Source organism: Parambassis ranga, chromosome 4 (genome assembly GCF_900634625.1).
Source record: "Parambassis ranga chromosome 4, fParRan2.1, whole genome shotgun sequence".
NCBI lineage: Eukaryota > Metazoa > Chordata > Actinopteri > Ambassidae > Parambassis > Parambassis ranga.
The window spans coordinates 9,134,821-9,156,918 of NC_041025.1; the positions used below are offsets into that span (position 1 = coordinate 9,134,821).

The following is a 22,098-nucleotide window of genomic DNA, read 5'->3' on the forward strand; positions in this document are numbered from 1 at the left end:
GCAGGAAACAGGGAAAAGCAGAGCAACACGTTGCACCCTCAGCTTCCTGTACTTTCTCCCTATTCTCCTCGGCATAATGGATTGCATGTGCGGAGCTGCTGTTGTCCTGAATACTAAGAAGACTAAAACAGATACAGGACAGGGAAAAAAGAGGCACAAATAAGAAATTACACGGTGGTGAAAGAAGAGAAAAGGAGAAAAGAAGAAGAGAGAGCGCTTAGTTCGGGGGGGGAGGAGGGAGAATAGGGTGATTACAATTCCAGTCACAACTAGCACAGCAGTTTGTGCAGCGATCCTAGATTTCTTGAGCAACCTCACAAAGCTGTTCCCAAGAGGCTCATGGGAAGGCAGAGGTCAACAACCCCTTTCCTGACTCACCACATGTTAAAGGAATTCAGCAGTGCATTGTGGGATATGACACCGGTAACCCCCGCAACTGAGTTTCCAAATTACTAACACATACACTCTCAAATCTGGCTGCCAATTCAGTGTTAGTGGAAAAATGACAAATGTTGATGCAAAATGGGAATGTGTAATGTCACACTAGTTAGAACATGTAGACACAACAAGGAAAACATATACATAACTGTTTTTATAAATATAATTATCTGAACAAAATAAGGCATCTAGTCATGACTCATTATTTTAATCTCATAGATAACCTGCAACAATCTCACTAATGACAAAACAGTATTAATATTTAACTAAATTCTTTATCTCAGAGCTATTGTTGCTATTTGTTTACCATATCTAGAGAGTAAGGACTATTGCAGAAGACAACAAAGATAAGACAGACAAATAAGATTGTTTTTCTGGAGGAGCAAATGTTTGTAATTCAGTTTAACATTAATTAATCACATTCTTTTCTCTTCTCTTCTCTTCTCTTCTCTTCTCTTCTCTTCTCTTCTCTTCTCTTCTCTTCTCTTCTCTTCTTATAGTTGTTTTATAAACATAAAACTTATGGGAAATTAAAATAGGGCGATAAAGAATGCCAACTGAGCTGTGTATTTTCTTACAGTCTGACACAGAATATTGCTATTAGTCACTGTTAGATGTGTTCTTGGGAAAGTCTCTGTTCACGTTCTGTAGTTTGAAGTTGAACTGAATACAATCTAGTGAGTAATTAGAAATAATGTGTGAAAATAAACATGTTCTGAGTGCTGATGGAAGGATTATGAGTTTATAATCCATGTCCTGATAATTGTGGTAACAAATGTGCTAGAAAAAAAGTGCCTTTCTAAACATCGTGTAAAGCCAGAATATGTGCGTCCATATATGCTTTTATAGAGCAGTTTCTTGCGTTACTGTGGGGTCTGAAGCTGTGTTAGAGAGGGAGCAAATGACGGAGCTGATGGACATCTGTCAGCCAGCCAACTGAAGAACAAACAAACCTGCAAAACTCTGGCATAAAGATGTGAAGAAAGAGGAGCATAAACAGCACTCTGATCACTTTGTAATGCATTTATTTTGCATTAGTGGACAAGAAAAAAAGGGAATGGTTTATGAGACAGACATAACACGTGGATCCAGCCTGTCTGCCATTGCCTCACCATCTCTGACATCCACAGGCTGAGTCCCTGTGAGCCCAGAGGGACTATTTGGAGCCACAACAGGCCTGAGGGAAGGCCCGGCCACAGGTGTCCAGCAGCTGCTATATACACAAACACACATAGCCTTCACTAATGCACATTCCCTGAACATAATCTGTTACACACATACACACACATGTCATCAAACTGTATTAGTGCATGCCAACATAATTGACATGGAGGTACATGTGAGAGCATGGCAGCAGCATGCACACATGCAAGACTTACAATATTAAATAAGGAAACATGTTTTTTTAATATAAATAAACAGTCAAACACAGATACTCAGCCAAATGATGCATACTGTACACACACTCTTACCGAAGGCAATTATTTTAAATATTCTGCCCACATCTGGTCTGCACACACCTCATGCAAAGTCTGCATGTCACTGAAACCTAGAAAAGATAAAAACTAAGAAGAAAAAAAAAACGACTTCCTCGTGGCACAATGCTATAAACATGCAAACATATGCAAACATGGCGCACGAGCGGGATCAACTACTGTCCTTGCACAATCACACACACACACTTGATGGTGAAAGGAAAATGGAAAAGAAAGCACACCTCTGTCATTAAAGTGTACGACACTGTATGCTCATGTGCAGCCATTCTCACACCCACACAGATTCCTGTGAGGAAACTCCAATGCTGCTGTCCATCTCACAGCTGTAATGCTAGACACACAAACGGAGGAGGGAAAACCCGCAACTTTACGGTTTCACTGCTGGACTCGACTCGATTGATGGCGAAATGACAAGCCCTCATGTGCAGGATTTTATGTTTAAACCAGAAACAGATCATTTCTACGCTCATTTCATTATATAGACATATTTCTATTTAGTAAGTACAACACATACAGTGTTTTTCAAATGTAATTATGAAGGAATATAGTGGTTTATTGTGACATTCCTTTTTCCATCAACCATAAGCAGAATTCACTCTCTTAAGTAATCAAAGAACAGCAACCTTGAGTAAATATGGTGAAAGCTCTCTAACTTTCCAAGCAGGCCTACCCTGTAAGCAAGATGAACAACGACGGCAATTTATCCTGGATTCCAGAGCAATGAGGCAACAAATTAAAACAGGCATTAGTGGTGAATCTGAGCTCTCTCAGGGAGTAACAAGACACATGACTGACAGAAACGTTATGCAAACCCTCCCACAATTGTCCCTTTCATTGGTCCCAGGACGCAGACTTGTTGCTTTCCAAACCTGTGACTCAACGCAAGGGAGAGAACGATGACAAGGTGGGTGGGATTCATTAAAAAAAGAATCCTTACTTACAGTAACTCCATAACAAAACAACTAAAAATTCACATGGCGCCACTTCCAACCACCTCTGCATGTTTGCCTATTAGCGTCCAAGAATGTCATGTGTCACGCCACTAAACAGAATCAGCACTAAAACCTGATGATCCTGGTTTGCTTGCAACTAGGCCTTTGTGACTGACATCCTGCGCCAAAAAAAAGATGGTCATACTTGCTTTACCTCTATCAGCAGACTGTCTGCTCGCATGCATTGGCATGCAGGGAACTATGTCTTCAGGATGTTCTGATGATGTAGAACAGGGCAAAACAACAGAGCAGGACCCTGGGGGGGCTGCCAGCTGGGTTCATGCGATTCTCCTCACAGGTGAGGCCCTGGGACTATGTTGTTTGTGGAGGTTGTAGAGATAGAGTGTAGTTGTACCTGCATCCTATACACGCAACACTTTATTGTCCCAGTCCGTTCATGCCACAATTCACAGCTGCCGTACAGACAAGACACTGCCCTTAATTTCCTGTGAGAGAGGCCTGTATGAGGTAGAGTACGGCAGGAAGATGAAGCAGGGCGAGAGAATGGTCTGAGGTGGTTGCATAACCTTGAGAGTGAATCAGTGATAATCAGAAAAACTTTTTTCTGTTTATCTCTTCCTTTGTTTTGGATATTCTGACCGAGTTAGGATGATGGATTTAGGGTGTGTGGATGTTGCCAGTGATTTTGACTCTACAAGCAGAGAGCAAATAAATGTGCTGCACAATCTGATTGGGAGATTCAGTAATGCTGATGCATGAAAGTGAGGTGGGTGGTTATTTGTCAATACTGCAGGCCTTGTCTTGCCCTGTTCAGATGTTATATTGTATATCTTTCATCGCGACTGCGCTGGAGGCCAAGTGAGCAGCGAGCATTTGTGGGAGCCTGTTGGAAATGAGTGTTGTGCTCCTTTAAGGTTTGTATTTGTCTTTCAGGAGACATGGATGGGGGAGGGAGTGAAGGATTGATGAGAAAGAGGTGGCGGTGGTGGTGGTGGGTGGAATAGGGGGGGGGGTTGCTGCTCTAAAATCTGACAAATTGCTGAAAATTGCCTTCACACAGTCATTCCTGTTTGGACACACTTGGCACATCTGGTTGTGATCTGGCAACAAAAGTGCCGTGGCGAAGTGCTCAGCTCTCAGAGTGGTGCCACATATTATTCCCACTCTTCTCCGCCTCCTCCTGTCTTCTGGTTTGCCCTGCAAACACAGTGATGATCACCACCCCCTCACCTCTCTCACTCTCCCTCTCTCTCTCTTTCTCTCTCTGTGGGGCAGTATAGGAGCTGTAAGGGTTGTGTAGTGATGCTTGGCTGTTGTCCCGTCAGAGCATTCCTGAGCACCTCTCTGACTTTAAGGGTATCAGTGGGTTGTAATTGAGGCGTCTGTGAAGATGAATGCAGCGCTGTGATGCTGCAAGCGGCGCACATTTTTTTCAAAGGGAAAAGCTGCTCACAATCTGGCAAATTTAAACACAGCCAATAAAAAAAATTAAAAGAGATAAATTATCTGAGTTTGGCACAATGTAGCACACATGCCTTGACACACACAAACACACACAATGATTAGTAGTTCAAAAACATGACAATCTGTGGAGATCTTTTTTTTTTGCGGGTGCATCATAAATCCTCTTATTGTTTCATTGTAGTCTTTACTAATCTCTGCTGGGAGTGTTTTCCATGTTAGCATTACTTGTTATGTCTCCATGGAAAAAAAAATAAGAACTACTCCACTGATGAAGTGATGCCAAGCATAACCAAAGAGCAATATCTGACTTGTAGTTGTCTTTTTTTCGTTAAAATAAATCAAACGTAAGCTAGAACTGATTGAAAGTTCTCACTCCTTTGTAACATTTGTGTCAAACAAACATGCAGTGTATTGTGAAGTAGAGGAGAGGTCATGGGTAAATACTTGCAGCATTGTCAGTCCTGCAGCTGTGTAGTTGGGAGAGGAAAACTGAGTGCACAGCTGCAGACTGAGGCCTCTACTTCTCAAATTGCTTCTTCCTCAGTTTCCTGCCCTTTTTTTTACAGACCAGGCCCTTATTAGACCCACCCCCACCTTAATAATCCATGATGTCACCTCAGCATCACTTTTTTGCTTTTCTTGATTTTTTTTTCATTCCCACTGCTGGTTCCCCCCGATTGTTTGTTAAACATTAACAGGTGTCAGAGAAGCAGGAGCAGGATGAGGAGACATGAATCTGAGGTTCTTCTCTCCATCTATATCTGTCCAAATAGTGCTATCACCACATCTGCTTCAGTTTTTACTTCCCCTGGTTTGTTTGTCCATCTGTATTTGTGTTCCTTCCCCCTCCTCCTCCTCCTCCTCCTCACCCCATTTCAGTGGAGGGAGGCTGAGGAATGATCAGTCAGGCTTTGATGCCGCTGGCCCCTGCCCTGGCTTTCCACAGCACATGAGCCCAGGCAATTACAAAAGCGCTCCTAGCTGCCTGCTATTACTCTGTAATGCTCCTGTCTGGAGCAAGAGGAAGAAGAAGAGGAGGACAAGGAGAAGTGAGATGAAGAGTGAGAAAAGGGATGATAAGGATGGAGTAAAGGAGAAAACCGAAGTGGGGGGGAAAAGGAAATGCATCACAACCTGTGTAATATTTTATTGCAGTACATCTTTCACTCAAACATATAAAGACTGAAGTGTGCTGTAGATGTCTGGATGCTGCAGCACACATGTGGCAGAAAGGAAGTATTTGTGTATGAGGAGGGGTGGGGTTGCAGGTGGGGGTGAGCAGGAAAGATGATGGCCCCTTTATCCCCAGTAATCATTAGACAAGACTGCAGAGGAAGTCAGAAATCAGCACACCATATGATCCATACTTCCTGTCTTCCCAGAACGTAGGATTTGTGCTTTTTAAAACTAGTCACGATATGTGTAGCCCACAGCTGGTTAAAGCCTGTCTGTCTGTGCACCATCTATTAGAAATAAATCATGTGGATCATTTGTTTGGAGGGGGACAATAACTGTATGCTGCACCCTGAGTGGTGTCTGCCAAGAACAATACACAGAGCGCTAGAAAAACAGCTAAAAAAGCGAACTTTGTATTCTATTTATATGGTACGAAAGGTAAAGAGAAAACAAGGTGTTTTACTTTTGTATATTTAGTATAGTGTCGTATATTTTACCACATTCTTTGTGGCAGATTCATGGCTTAATTCAAACATGCTTTTTATAAATGAAGTCTCTATAGGGGCCCACTGGAGGGGGTGGGATTCACTTCTCTGTACAGATCTTGAGTTTTGGACCTGCAGAAAGTAGTCCTCAAGAACATCAACAACATCAACCACATCATACTGTTAAAATCATGACCACTGTGCCCCCCTCTTCATCTCAGGGATGAGGCAGTAATCTGAGGGTGCAATCAGATTATATTCACATTCCTGGATAGGACAATGTTGTCCATCAGACAGTGATGACTTGATTTTTCAATCTTTTGAAACACAATTCTCTTTCTATAATAGGCCACAAACTTATCAATCAGACCTCATATCTGGAAACACCAAGAATGCCTAAAGAGGAGAAAAAACAATTGCTTCTTCATTCCACTTTCCATCACTGAACAACATTTCAATGCAACCAATTTGTAAAATAACATTCAATATATTCAATTTGACCATGATGCAAGATTTCTGCTCTTCATCCCAGCTTGACATTTGGCAGCCTGACACATCTGATTTGTTTAAATTCCTGCTGAAAGAGTTTGTCCTTTCACCCCGGTTCATCACTCTCATTGAGCTTTTACTCAAGCCAGGTTGGCACCATGTTGTGTAACAAGTAAGGCAAACAGTTACCACAATGAAACACAACACTTACAACATAAATCTGTCACATATGGCAAATCAAATTCAGTTGTGTTCCCTAAATGATGGCTTGTGTAGAAGCCAACGTGCCTGATCAAAGGCTTTATCCCATTACATTTTCCAAATCAGTTTCAAAAGAGGACACAGATTTGAAACAATGGAATAGCTGTTGTAAGTCCAGCCACCCCGCCCTGCTGGCACTATCACACTCCACCTCACACCTGCTGCATGCCGTGAGAGGAGGGAACAACTGGAGGCACGGACAATGTGTGCGTTTGGAAGAGAGAGAGGCACAACTGGGCACGCAAGCTCTTGTATGAATGTGTGTGTTTACGTGAGCATGGACATATAAGAATGCATCAGGGCTTGTGGGACAAGGCATGGCCTCAGCTCGATTTAACCCTCTGCTGAATGCCACTGCGACGCCAGTCAGACTTTGTGTGGCCGCATACCTCCACCGAAGAAGATATGGAAAAAATCTGTGGAGCAGTAAGTCTTGGAGATTACATGGCTCCTCTTGGTTCTGGCCTCAATAATGCCTCAAATCCAACATCACCATGTCATTGCAATTTGAGGCTTTTGTCTGTAGAAAAAAAAAGTGAATCTCCATTCCATCTCACGTCATTGGTCACTGACACTCAGCATGTATGTGTGGGTCTGAGAAAGAGCTGGTGTGTGTAGAAGAGGGGATTACATGTAGAAATAGCAATGGATCAACTAAAACACAACATTGGCTTGATTTTTTAATTGCTACAGTGAATAGCCGGTGCAGCTGTCTGTGTGAACAGCTGCTTGCCTAAAAAGATCGGGCTGAGGAGACTCTGAGAGGGAGGAAAAGAACAACGCGGCAAAGAATCATATGCAGACTCTGAGGCATTTTGCAATTTCACAACTCTGAAAAATGCATGCAGGATTAAGAATCTTTTTTTTATTATTGGAAATTCACATCTGTTTCAAGGCATATTTCCCAGGGATCTTGCAAAGATGCATTTTCTATGCTGTCTGTGCTGAGCAGACACAGCATGGTGTATTAGTACATAAAGTAAACTAAAGCAGACAGTGTTTTTTTTCTTCTTTCAGCTTTGTTAATGTGGAATTTGTGAGTTTACAAGTTGCGATTTACAACTGTGGCAGGACCAGGGGGTCTGAAAGATTTGATGGGGCAGTCTGTATGGATTTCCTGCGCAATATTTGTCAGACTTGAATTAAGTACTGTTGTTTTGCTCACTCCCTCTGTCTGCCTGAGCCTGAGGCCTATAGTGGCTGACTACTCCACATCTATAAATCACCAGGAACGCACGCTTGTATCCCGGAGCAAGCACGCTGAGTCAGTCTGGCAAGGTTAATCACATTCACATCTCCTCGGCCTGTTTGCAGCAGCCAACTGATAACCAAACACACATTACAGGGCATGATCCCTCTTGTTTGTGAATTCTGCTCATATCATGTTTGAAGAATGACGCCACATGAAAGAGCTGGATGTAGGTGAAGCTGCGTTTTGGTGAAGTGAGGAACAAAAATAAAGATTCAGTGTGAAAGAGCGGAGATAGATGTTGTGGGGTGGGGCTGGGATAGCAGTGGATGAGGACTGACAATAAGGGACAGAAGTCTTATTCATGCTGCACACATGCTCAGCTTACACTGGGGCCAATGGTCGGCTGCACTCATATCCTTCGGTCTGCTGTGTTTGATGGACTTTGGAGAATATGGGAAGCTTTCCAAGTCTGACACATGGCTTGAAGCCTATGAATATCTCTGAATATAGCTAGTATAAGTGTAATATCACTCTGGGTGTGTGTGTGTGCAAGTGTCCGGCATGTGATTGTGCTTTAATCTTTTTTTGTTCCGTTCAGTCCTTTTACTTTTTTTTTCTCTCTCTTCTCAGAAGTGCCCTACCCAGATATGTAGGAATTAGGCTGCATCGCTCACTACCATCCCGGCCTAATCAAAGTGCCAATTCTTGAAACAGACAGCTGTTGTCATGTGCCTTGATTCCAGTGGCTATCTGTCCCTGAAGCTGCCCGGGTTCTTAGTCGACCAGCTGAGGTTGTAGGGGAAACGAGGGTTAAACTCCAGTCAGAGCAGTGCTCCAGTTCACAACACAGCATATAGCCACACACATTCATCCAAGGTAAGCGTTTTTTTTGTCTTCTTCTCCCTCAGATTAATCAATGAAACTGCTAATCAAGATATCAACAACATGTATAGTTTGTTAAAATGAACTACTGTAGTACAACTGATGACTGAGTGGGAGTGTCAGTGTCTAACACTCATAAACACAGCAGGTGATTTTGGGTTGTGTCTCACATATGCATGAACTTATATAACCATATATGGGTTGGCTCATCCACAGAGTCAATGTAAGAAACATCTGCTGAAAAGAACAAAAAAACAGACATATCCATTTCTCAGCACTTCACACTAACATTTCCCCAACAGAACTGCGATCAGAGCATGAAGCAATGAGTAAATCAAGCTTTTTCTGTTTCTCTGCCTTTCACTGAAACAGAGGAAACAGTCTCTGAATGCTGCCTTCGCTAAAAGGTTTTATTTAGTTTCTCCTCAGCTATTGTCTATCCATCTATTCCTGGTTCAGGGCAGTTGTCTGGGAGGGTCGGGGCAGGAACAATACCAACTGTTGCAGACTAAAAGCTTTAACATGAATGCAGTTTGAGCTTCAGATGGAAGAGGCCTGAAAGCATGAGGCATTTTAAAAATAAGATTTGAAAAGGAGTTAAGACAAATCCGTCTGTGGCCTGTTTTCCATTCCTATATGATGTGAAAATCAAATATTACAGCCCTGTTCCAGTGCACGTGTCACAGTATTTGATTTTCACATCGTATATTGATGGAAAATGGAATCAATAGTCAAAGCCATCTTTAACTTTGACCACTGTGTCTGGACTCACCTGCTGCCTGACAAATGAGCAGAAGACACACATTGCTGTCAAGTATATTTCTGACAGCTCCAACAACGCAACAAAGACCCTAATGTAACATGAAAGAGATGAAAGTGGGAGAAGAGGTGTCCTCCAACACCTGCTTCCATTGGTGGGCCTCTGTGGAATGACTAGGGTGTCTATAACTGTCTGTTTTATAACCCCAAAATGATTTCCTGTAGTCACAAACTAGCAAATTACTGTCTTCTTCTTTTTTTAGGTTTCCCTGACCTATAATGTACAAAAAGAGAATGTAATGATTTACACATTATAATCATTTTAAATATGTTTATGCATATGTGTAAACATGATATCAATATATTACCATCAGTGCAGATATAACAATGCCAAAACACTGAAATGAGCTTCGTGGAGAACTGAAAAAAATATATATATTGAAGAATTGTAGATAAAACGGGATTTATCCCAGAACACACGCATACACAAACATAAGCCTGACTTGGGTCAGAGGTCAAATGGCCCTGAACTCTCTCTCTTTAGGCTGAGGACATCAGAGGGTCCCTCTGTGTGCTGCTCTCCATTTATTTTACCCATCATCCCTCAACAGGCCAGGATGACCCTGTGACCCCGGAGCTTGGGTTACCTGTCAGTTGACTGTCTATTCATGAGCAGGGAGCTTGATGCTGTGTCAACATTTGTTCTGTGAGAAAAGAGAGAGGGCGAAGACGAGATTCGGCTCAAAGACCAATGCGATGAATAAGAGACAATACTTTTTATATATCAGTGAATACAAATCTATCCTTCATTTGCTTTCACACACTAAGTTGAAACTTCAGGGTAGTGAAGGGACCTAACACACTCACCACACAGATGACATGTATGTGTGATAATTCCTGTTTACATAGAGACAAAGATCCAAAGGAACACTGCAAGCAGATGCCTACTGAGGGATGCCTAAAAAAACACTCCAAAGCCCCCTCCATGTGTGCTGTCAGCTATCAATCACAGTGCCGTAAGTGGGATCCTTGAGTGAAGATGCTATCAGCTCTGCCCCATATACACTCACACCACAGTTTCCCTTATCTCCGCAGAGATAAGAGATCCCCTCTCACAGCAAGAGGCCTGAACCAGACACACTCGCTTTCTGCATCTCTCTGTCACAGCTGTGCTATAGGCCACTTCATTTCAGACAGGGGCCCTCAGAAAAAAAAACGCACACACACATCAATTTGCCGTGGTTCCTGTTTAAAATTCAATAAGTGTGTCTCATATATTGCAGCCGCGTGGTGCTAGCAGAGGCTACAGAGGGCGCATGCTACTACTGATTCCAATCTCTGATGTTATCGGCCACTAGAAGAAACATGATACACGTCTCAGTTCACTGGCATGAAATTAAACAAAAATCAGAAGCATGACACGTTATCAATTTCCTGCAACCGCACTTTTTTATTATTTTGTAAACATTCCATTTCCGGAAAACTAAATTGTTTAAGGTTTACAGTCTCTGTTACAACCAAAGGGAACAGATGGTTCAGGGTGGTGCAGTCACAGGTTTAAAAAGGTGCAGTATGTGCCTGTATATCAGATTTGAATCCAAATGTTTCCAGTGTTTCGCAGCCTGCATGTTTACCAGGTTGAGCTACAGACACATCTTTTTTTTGTTTGGTTTAAGGACAGCGAGCTGTGGAGATGGTCCTGAGCTGGCTCTGTTTTTTGGGCTTCCACCAGACCACAGCACGTTGGGCCTAATAACAAAAACAAGCATCCTGGTGTGGAGCTGGTCCCACAGTGTGAGGACCTTAATGAGGAACATGTGGAGCTGCCCAGACACACTGTCAGAGGAAACCCAATCCCTCACTCCCTCTCTTTCTCTCCCTTCCTCCTCCCTTCCCCCTCTTCTTCTCCTATTCTTTCCTTCACTTTACTCTCTACGTTCTCCGTCAGTAACGTGCCGTGTATTAACCTGCTTCTCTCTGTTTAAACTTTTTAAATGTTGGCTCCTTCTTTCTCAAACTACCCCATTTTTTTCTATTGTAGCAGGACAAGTGACCCACTGTGAGCAGGAGAAATACTCTGGGCTTGTTTTTTTTTTTTTTTTTTTTTTTTTACCTGATATACGTCCTTGTCGTCCCCCCGCTCACTCTCTGCGACTTGTTTTAGTTGCTACATAAGTGCTGGGTCATGCAATGCAATACGCTCATAAGGAAAGAAAGAGGCCTTTCTCCACCCATCAAGCCTGACATGCGGTCTCCCAGTTTCTTTCATGTGCTGAATTCATCCTTACCATCCACCTGGATCAATTAACTGTCTGCTTCAGTGGTCATCAGCCCCACAGTGTGGAACCTAAGATCATGTCTTAGACAGGGGCTTATTGAGTATAAATAAGGCTTTGATTTTGATGTAACACATTCAGCTTGCTTTTACTAAACCTGGACATGTTGTGAATCTTCAGCTTTTATAAAATAAACTGTGTGTTTCTTTTTTTCTCATCCAGGAAATGTCCTCTCTCGCCTCTGAAGACACATGTTCTAACAGGTGAGATGGTTTTTACAGTCCGCACCATCGCAGCAGATCTCTCACCCACACTGCTGAAGCTGTCAGAGAGAATGTGAAGTGTAACCTGTTTGGTGTGTGTGTGTGCGCGTGTGTGTAAGGTAGGGATTTAAAATGTGACCATAAAGAACAGCCATAAAGTAGATCAACCAACCAAGCCTCCAAAATTAGCTGCACAAACAGAGTCAGGTAGATCCCTCTGGGGGGATAAACTTGGCACAGAGGATCCAGTGTGACAGAGGCCCTTCTGGCAGCTCAGAACAATCCAAACGTTCCACTTGGCTTCAACTGTCTTCTTCCTCCTCCCCCTTCCAACTCTACTCTATATATATATAAATATATATCTCAGCCCCACACCAACATGGGCTTGTGAAGACCTTTCACGGGACTGACAGGCCACCTGAATCACACAATTGTATGGCTGGAGGAGACCTGCATGTGTATAGAAAAACCAGTGATCCAATAACTGTCTGGGTTCACTTCTCCCTCATAAAGTCAGGAGGGAGGCGCAGAGGGAGACCCACACCTACAACCCCAAACCTTCCAGCTGCACCAAAACAAAAGCTTTCCATTTACTGGACAGAAATTACACAAACTTTTGGATTGTTGATTTTCTTAATACCGATGTTTTATTCAGTAATTGGATGGTGCATTAACATTCTTTATTTGCATGGCACAAAAACCACAGAGTGTGTTTTTGTGTGTGTGTGTTACAGGCAGAAAAAGGCTGAAATCTGGTGAGTGTGTGTGTGTGCCTTGCAGATGGTCCAGACTTACACAGCAGCTGTGCAAATGAAAGACAGAGTGTCGTTGAAGGAGCAAGAGAGAGAGAGAGAGAGATGGAAAGTTGGCTACAAAGGGGAAAAAAAGAGTAACATACAAGTTGTTAGCTGAAAATGTAATGGAAAAATTAATACTGCACTGTGATTTGCTGAGAGAAAATAATTGAGTTTTTTAAAGGTAAAAAACACACACACCCACACACACACAATGCCCATGTTTTTGGCATAAAGACAAAAACTTAATCTGCATTTTTTTTCAAATTAATGAATGACAGTTTTCAACTTCAAAATGAGACTGTCAGGTCCTGTATTTACTAGATAAACTATCTCTTAGTTTGCACTCACAGCTGCCTGTCGAACCCCATTATTTAAACTCTAGCCTGCACTGAGAAAACAACAGGTGATAAAATCCTGCCTGATGCTGAAAACACACAAACATTTGTTCTCCGAGGGGGGAGAAGGGGGAGGAAGAGGGGGACATTTGTCCCTCTGTAGTGCAAAGACATTGTTAAAAATAAACAATAAAAATAAATAAATTGAATAAATCTGCACTTCTGAATATTACAGTTGAACCTGTACCTTCTGTATATGAGTAAGTTGTGAAACTGCTATAACCACAAACATCTAATTATAATCAGGGCAATTATAACTTCACACCGCCCCACTGTTGGTGAAGGCACCTTTTTCCACTGTCCTCATCCCCAGTAATTGCCACTACATGTAAATATCAAGTGGTTAGTGAATAATTAGTCTTTCATTGGCCAGCCATCACCTCCGGGCCCCGTCTACACTGTTAGACCCCTCCCTCGTAGAGCCGCCCTGAAGACAGGGGCCCCTTTTGAATGACAGCGCTTGGGGAGGAAGACGAATTTTTGTCTGATTTCCCGCAGCCGCAGCGTCGATGAGAAGCAGTCGAGGAACTCCATTCTAACTGAATGGATTGGTATGGGGAGAAGCGGACCTCAAATCACGGCTAAGCGGCAGCTTTGGGACTGTGTAACGTTGACGATGGTTTTACTTTCGCTGCTCTTTCGACCAGGTAAGTGGAGCTTTTTCAATCCGTGCTCCCCCACTCCTGTCCCGCATGCAAAGCTGTGTCCCACCGCACTCCGCGGAATGGTGCTGGAGATAAAATTATAAACTTTCCCCTTTGTGCTGTGTGGCTAAAAACATACAATTAACTCATTTTAAGTATCTCTTCCATGTAATTTTGTTGAGTTTGAGTTGTTTTTGGTGTGAAACTTTGGAGAAAAGTCGCTGTTGTTTCAAACTATCCCGTCCGCTGCGGGGACAAAGTAATGTCCTTCTGCTGCCTCCAGCCTGCGCTGCTAGCCGAGCAACACGAGTTAACTCACTTTATGGACCCGTTTCTGCTCAGACTTATCGCTGTTCACACACCACACAGCGACGGCCGACACGGTACCACTAAGCGATAAAAGGTTTATTCCGTTTAGACTTCATACACGTGTTAGTGCAGCTAAATTTAAACCCATTTGTTGTGACGTTAGGTGTTAGCTTCCAGTTAGCATAGCTGAGTAGCAACTGGCGTCCAGCGCCCACAGTCAGTCCCAGCAGAAAACCACGGAGCTTTGTTTTTAACCCGAAAACACCGCAAAACAAACACCAAGCGGATACTTTCACTGTCCACCACATAGCTCCAACTTGTTCAACAGTGCTGCGTGTTTTTGTTGTCAGCGAGGCTAAGAGGACCGCGATATTTGCACCTTTTCATGCCTCATTTATTAACTTTGTTAGCTACCAAGCATGGGGGTCCAACTTTTTGGCCTCTGAGCGTGTTGTTCTCTCCTCTGCGGTACACTCAGGCGTGTTAAGTTTATTTAATCTCACGAAAAAGACATTTACTCTGTATACTTTTTTTTACTATTTTTTTTTACCAGTAGTTTTGTTTACGTTTTTTTATTTGATTTGATGAAAACTATTTTAACCAAGTTCAGATATGGCGTGTTTACTTACATGTTTTATCATTACATGCCCAAGAAGTTATCAGGATTTATTACCTAAGTGATTAAATAACTTCAAAAGAGACCAATCATTGCACAGTAAAATCACCTAATTGTTGTTGTCCAGTATCTTTTCTAAACATTCCTCTAAACCTGTAAACTCCACGTTCCTTTTTATTGTTTTGGTGCTTTGTTGTAATAAGCTAGTGGCTATTATTTAAGAGTGTGTAAGAATATATTTGTGTCTGTCTGGCTTTCCTACTCTTTGTGTGCTGGTTTCTTCCACTGACTGGCTTTGACTGGGGACAGCGAGGCACTCATACAAGTTGTGAATTTAACTGTTGTTTGGCTGCAGACTTGTCCTTCTATCTCTATATCTAACACAGAAAACTAATGAGAAAGCCTGTGTGGTCTTATGTTTTTCCATCTTCTCTCTCGTCGTGTGTCCCACATGGTTCTCAAACTTGTTGGTAGCTTACTAAGTACTATAACATAAAGAGCCTTTGGGGAGATGCAAGGCTGTTGACGGCTGTGCGGGCAGTTATTGTCAAAAACTGTCAATCACAGCAGATTTGTGTGACTTCACTGTGAGACGAGGGAGGCCTATTGGAATTCAGAAAAGGAGGATGCATGCATGCGCCCAGCCTGACCCTTCACACTCCATCTCGGATTTATCAGGGCTTTGTGTTGAAGTGCAGTGACTGTGAGATGCATTAATCATCAGTGCTGTGCCATCAGTGCATCAGACTTGTGTGAAAAGGAAAGAAAGGGTCCAAATGTATTCATATGCACTGGTGTGAAATCTCCATGCTTATCTTGTCTTCTTTCTTCAGGCTGTTAGGAGATTAGATGGAGTTTTGGAATAAACAGGAGATTATTCTGTTGCAATAGGAGAGTAGTCGTTTGCATCTGATCCCAGGCTTGCAGTAAAAAAAGTACGTATGTGTTGTAGTTTCCTGCTCAACCTGATCTGAGTTAATATCCCCATCAGCAACAAGGTGCACCCCACCCAAAATCAACACTAAGAAGGAGTTGTAGTTCTTTGTTTTCTTTGATAATTAATAATCTACTTGTGAGTCATAAGTTAACCGGAAGCCCAGAATTTAGGCTGGACCACCAAAATATCACATGCTGGGCTCCGCTGCCCCCTTCGCCCTCCAGCTTCCAGTTTGGGCCCTGAGTTGCTGAATAAGCTCGACTCTTGTGAGATTCCTCTTGCCATCTTCTTGAAGTTAGCTGTCCCCGTGCACCAATCCCTGCCACGCCATATAGTGTAGCTTAATGGACTTCTATTACTTCAGCAACAGCCAAACCACATTCAACACCCTCAGGCAAAACTAACACAGGTTGGTTTCCTCCTACAGTCAAAGCTACACAGTATTTCTGTGAGGGCTAGTTGGGGGAAATAAGTTTTGACTGACTCTGGAGCACAGTGTGGGATCAGGGCCTCGTGAGCTCCTGCATTTGGGTTTTAATAGCTCTCCTGATTGAGCTAAACTTGATAGTGGAAAAGTTCTGACTCTCCTGCCTCATGCACTGAGCTGAGGTAATGTGTCTTTAAGTCTCAGGAGGACTATTTTTAAAGAGATGGGATGTGATTGATTTAAAAAAAAAAAAAAAAAAAAAAAAAACACAGAGAAATCCCCATTTAGCACATGACCTCCGTAATACTGTAGTGCAAATATTTATTATCTTCCATTTGTTTTGTTTTTCAGCTCACTGTCAGCAGTGTCGAATCCAGCGCTGCAATGCTGAGTATGTGGCTTCTACCTCACCCTCTAGTGGTCTGCAGGAGGACGTGGCTATGGATGTGGACTACTGCATTGCCCTACGGGCTTACGCGTTGTGTACCCGGCGGCAGGCACGCAGCTGCAGAGGTGACCTGGTCTACCACTCAGCCGTCTTTCGCATTAAGGAGTTATTCTCTCAGCATAACTGCTCTAGTGATGGTCCCACCTCCTCGGCTAAAGTCCCCAGCACGTCTCGGCCGGCTGTGTCAGAGCTCTGCGACTATGAGAAGCGGGTCTTCGTGTCGGGCTTGGCCAGCCAGCAAAAGAAGTATGCCCACTGTGGATTATTCGGAGACCCGCACCTACGGACTTTCCGCGACGAGTTTCAGACCTGCAAAGTGGAGGGGGCGTGGCCTCTGATAGATAACCGCTTCCTGTCAGTGCAGGTGACCAATGTGCCTGTTGTCCTGGGCTCCAGTGCCACGGCAACCAGCAAGGTAAGAATAAGTTTAATCTTTGTGTCTTGTGACCTCTAAAAAAAGTTTATTTGCTTATGGTAGGAAGTTGAGTTGCTATGGAATTTTGCATAGGTGAACCACTAGGAAAAAGCCTTTTCTGACCTCAGACTGGTTGAGATTGTATAATGAAATCTCTGCACGCAATAAAATAGTGCACAACATATTCTGACTGAAAACATTCCTCTACAGCCACCTTTGTTTATCAGAAAGCATTAGTCATTAGTAAGCTTGAAACAAATGCTTTACACCAGTAGAGCTGTATTTTTTGACTGCTAGCTTGTGAGCTGAAGTATTGCCATAAAGTATCAAACATGTGAAGTTAATCGTCATTCCACGGTGCCTCTCGAGTCTCCAGCATTCCTCATGTCTTGGAGCTCTGTCAGATCTACGAGGGAAAGGGAGAGAGAGAGAGAGAGAGGAGGGAGTCCTTCAGTGGTGTTGAATCACAGACATGCTTGAGCGCTCTACCTTTAACACATGGGTGGTCATATGGTAGTGATTAACGCTCACTCAAACATTTTCCTCCACCACCACGATCTGGAATGTTTTTTCACCCCTCTGGTCAAATAATTAACTGGACGCTTTTTGTGTAAATATGGAATAATTTGGAAAAATAAAGGAATAATTGGCCAGCAGCAAGGACTTTTTTCAGATTCTTCTAATTAAATGGGGTGGTTTTCCTGGACTCCCTTATTTAAAATACTTGAAACTTCATGATAACTTTTCTTTCTTTTATACTGTATGCACCAATGAGTCCATTTTAAGTGACTTCACTTTGCTTTTTTAGACAACTGCTGAGCCACTAACTAAATTATACACACATTCCTAAATGCACGTTTAATTTTGAACCTAGCAAAGTATAATGCTGCAGTGACAATTTCCTTCCTGTAGTGCCTGCCTGATGTAAACCTGTAGTATGGGTGTATCTGTGCCATCACCCACATGTCCCATGATGCTTTTGGAGTTGTTTTCAACTGCCAAACTTAAGACAGGAAATCATCCATCAAATACGGTACTCCCTATGTGTAAATGTAACCACAGCCACTGCTTTGTCAAGATACTTAAAGGAAAGAGAGGTTAGGCCCAATTTTTTCAGGACTCAGCTGGAATACAAATCAGTCGCTCTCTGAGTAAACACAAGCAGTGCCAGTAGAGAGGAGGTGGAGATATTTGCAGTTACGAAACAGTGCTGTTTGATCCAGCATTCAGTGGCAATTAGTGGAGTTATTGTCATTATGTCTAGCATCACTTGTTTGTTTTTAGGTATGAAAGGGTAGGTGGGGATCAAACAACCATTTTCACTGTTTGATCGCATTAACCTGCTTGGTTATGAACAGTTTAGGGTGAATATCGCCAGTGCTGTGTGGTCTTCCTTGTTCTTTCTTATACAAGATTCAGTTTGTAATGCTGTTATGAATTAATTGATGTAAAATTACATCAGAGAGAAAATCAGTCACTCTTTATGGGGAAAAAGGCAGTGTGAACGCCCCACAATACCTTTAAAATATTTGGTTTCCTGCTGCCACCTTGTGGCTTTTTGTGGTACTGAACTCTTAATCAGGAAGCCCGTCATTATGTTTTATGGAATGAAGTGACTATAATGGTTATTTAGCGGTTGTTTGTGGTGTTGGCATTTTATGTCATAATTAATTTTAATTTCCCCCCTTTTTCAGATCACAGTGATCTTTAAGTCCTACCATGGTTGTACAGATCAGAAGGTTTACCAGGCCACCACTGAGGATCTGCCCCTGGCCTTTCAGGATGGGACTCGCACGGGTGGTGAAAGCGGCAGCCTGACCATCGCAGAGCGCGGTGGCTCCGGAGTGGGTCGGCAGGTGAAGATACAGGCCCGTTACATTGGCACCTCCATTATCATCCGCCGCGTGGGCAGTTATCTGACCTTCGCCATCCGCATGCCGGAAGACACCCTGGACTTTTCAGAGGACAATGGCGGTCTGCAGCTGTGCCTGCACGGCTGCCCACGCAACGAGCTCATCAAAGAGCACATGCTGGGCCGTCAGAGCCAGCAGCCCCACCTGCAGGGCACCAACACAGAGCTGGGGCCACTGCGGCCTCCTCACCAGACCTACACAGTGGAGCGAGCAACAGCCAAGTGTAGGGAGACTTTGCAAGTCGAGGATGTGTACTTTCAGTCCTGTGTGTTTGACTTGCTGACCACAGGTGACCCTGAGTTCTCTATGGCAGCCTATGGCGCTCTGGAGGATTTAAAGGCACTTCCACCCAGTAAACTAAAGCAAAATCCCCCAAGGACGACTCCTGTTTATAGCCGAGGGGTGTCGCAGACGCTGGCTGCAGCAGCAGCCAACAGCTCACTGCTCTCACTCCTACTCCTCATTGTGCTGCTTTTGTAAACAAAAAAATAAATATAAATGATTAAGAAACACGGACACAAACAGAACAAGGAAGCATTGCCAGCTTGAGGAAAGAGTGACTGGAGCGCAGACATATATTTGTACTTTTTTTTTTTAATTTGTGAATGTTTTTCTGTTGTGTCATTTGAAGGATTTCACATTTTCTCTGACATTGTTTTTCTGTGGATTCATACATGCATCACCTGAAAAGAAAAAAACCATAAATCACATGTTTACAACAGTCATTCAAAAAACTCATCTGTGTATGCTGACATGCAGGCAGCTAATCGCGATGCGTTTTATTGTAAATATTTTAAGTTTGCTCCACAGCCTCTAAACACTCCGTCACACATGGAGTTTAATGTCACTCAATACAACTTGTAAGCTGTTTTTTTTTATCTTTCTGTGGAGCCCCGTGGCTTCTAGATCCTGTACACTCCAATCAAATCAATAGCACTTAACGGTTTCATCAACACATTTTGTGTATTTAAATGTTATTTCTTTGATCTCTCTGCCTCTCATCTGTTAGGAATTGGCATGCTAAATACACAGGATCCAACAACTGTATGTAAAAACTACCTATCCATAATGCATGATGATTTCATTTTCTGTGAAACACTCCCTCTTCAAGCTGCTCAGCTTCCAGTTTTTAAAGGTTAAAAAACCCAACAAATCTTTATATAATAATATATTAAAAGAGTGTATATATGTGTTTTTATATTGTGTACATTTGCCTGTGTATAGATGTTTTAACTGTAATATGTTTTACATTTGGTTGTGTTTAGTAGGTTATTTTAAGTCATTGTAAGAAAAGTTAACTAATATGTGTTGTGCTGTATCTGGTGTTTTCTGTATTAAAGTGTTGGACACTCCAAACTAAGATCATTTGTTTTGTCACTTCTGTCACAAGTAGTTTCTGAAGCATTAATATGGAGACATATTTAATGTTTCTAGGCAGCACACAGGATGCAAAGAAGAGTGCCTGCAGTGCCGGTTGAAGCCTGGTGGTGTCCTCAGTCCACAAGGCCTGATGGCTCCTGGTGTAAAGACAGTTTTGACAAGCTGCCTGTGTAGCTGTAGGGATCCACAGTATGCTCTCAGTCCCCTGTGTAAATGTTACCTCTGAGTGCTGAGCTGGCTGCTGGCTTTGCTTTTGTCTGCCAGGGCGCTGCATGGCTCCAAATAGGATTTAGTCTGTGGTTAACACCAGGTTAGAGTCAACAACAACAGCACACGATGCTGATATTTGCTCTGCGTCTGAACAATGAGTGCTGCCATCAGTTTTTATTATTGCCATTAAAAATGCAATTAAGAAATCAGGAGACGTGGATGTAATTTATATCTCGGATTGAGTTAAAGGTAACCTGATCCTGATATTATTCTGAGTGACGGCATGTTTAATCACACATGCAATCATACCTCATCTCTCCACGTCCCATTTCTTTTAATAAGGACAATGCAAGAGTGAGCTGTGTGTGACGGGGTAGACGGCCGATGGAAAACGTGTCATCGTTTTTTACTCGTCCACATGTGAAGCACATTCCAGATGGCCTACATCAGGGTTTTCTCTGGTGAATTCTTAATATTAGGAGGAAGGGTGGTGCAAGGTGGAGTGAAAAAAATGATTACATAAAAACTGTCTTGGTGTGGAGACATATAACAACATAACCTAAGAATCTACAGTTCAATACCTCAAATGTAGATCTGACAGTTCAACTAACAAAAAGAACATAGTGTATCATCACAATATAAAAGTACAATGAGGGTAACTGATCGAAGATTGACTTTAACCATTTACTACCTTAACAATGTTAAACTAGTCATTAATTAATTTAATTGACTAAATAAGCCAAACCTCAGGAGTATCTGTGAATGCCTTTTAAATCATGAACACAGTTTCCTGCTTTCTCTAAGCCCCACCATTTAGCCACTTATTGTGAGCTCAGTCTTTATAATTGTTCTCCCTCTGACTTTTTTGAACCCAGTCTCTTTCACCTCACAAGGTAACCCATTCACAGCCCCAATCACCTTCCATCCACTACAGATGGCCTGAACTGGGAGGAATTTGGAAGCAGCTAATTAATTATTATCTTAATGATCTGCTCATGGTCTAAGCTCCATAAAATCTAAGCTTACGTGAATGTTTTCTTACTCTTCCTATTGCCCTCTCCAACTTTTTTTTTCAGTTCTTTATTTTTTTCATGTCTTTGTCTCATTTATTTTGTGATGCTTTGGTAGAGCCTGACCCCTCTGAACCATTGAAGAGCAGAAAAATGCTGCGCATACAGCAATGCACTGACAAGCACTTATTTGTTAATTTATATAGGAGTTTAAATCTTTGCTTCTCATAGAGTCCTTTTATTTTTATATTCATACATATTGGAACAATGATAAGTTTTTGGGCACATCTGGACAGATGTGATATGAGTGAAGCCCAGACTAGGCAGACTTTTTTTATACACACTTACTTATCATTGTTTATATGAACCTGACTGTGAGTAAAGCCTATAAATGCCTCTTTACCTCACAGTCTTCACATCCGTGCCCTCTGATTTCAGCTTAGTTGTGAAGTGATGGCTCCTT

The 22,098-nt window shown here is 42.5% G+C and overlaps 1 protein-coding gene across 1 annotated transcript; it reads left to right on the forward strand.

Moving 5' to 3' along the window:
• Positions 1–8,740: 8,740 nt before the first annotated feature.
• On the forward strand, positions 8,741–20,395 carry rgmd (RGM domain family, member D). Its single transcript, XM_028404660.1, has 5 exons — positions 8,741–8,830; positions 12,094–12,134; positions 13,825–13,973; positions 16,611–17,122; positions 18,817–20,395. Exons 2-5 carry the CDS (start codon positions 12,097–12,099, stop codon positions 19,513–19,515), a joined length of 1,398 nt encoding a protein of 465 aa, XP_028260461.1. The 5' UTR covers positions 8,741–8,830; positions 12,094–12,096; the 3' UTR covers positions 19,516–20,395.
• The last annotated feature ends 1,703 nt before the right edge of the window (positions 20,396–22,098 follow it).

Bases quoted from the DNA above. Each gene is read 5' to 3' on its own strand.
- rgmd (XM_028404660.1), top strand. From the start codon at position 12,097: ATGTCCTCTCTCGCCTCTGAAGACACATGTTCTAACAG. The intron at 13,974-16,610 runs GTAAGTGGAGCT...TTTGTTTTTCAG, and splicing joins TTCGCTGCTCTTTCGACCAG to CTCACTGTCAGCAGTGTCGA. The intron at 17,123-18,816 runs GTAAGAATAAGT...CCCCTTTTTCAG, and splicing joins GTGCCACGGCAACCAGCAAG to ATCACAGTGATCTTTAAGTC.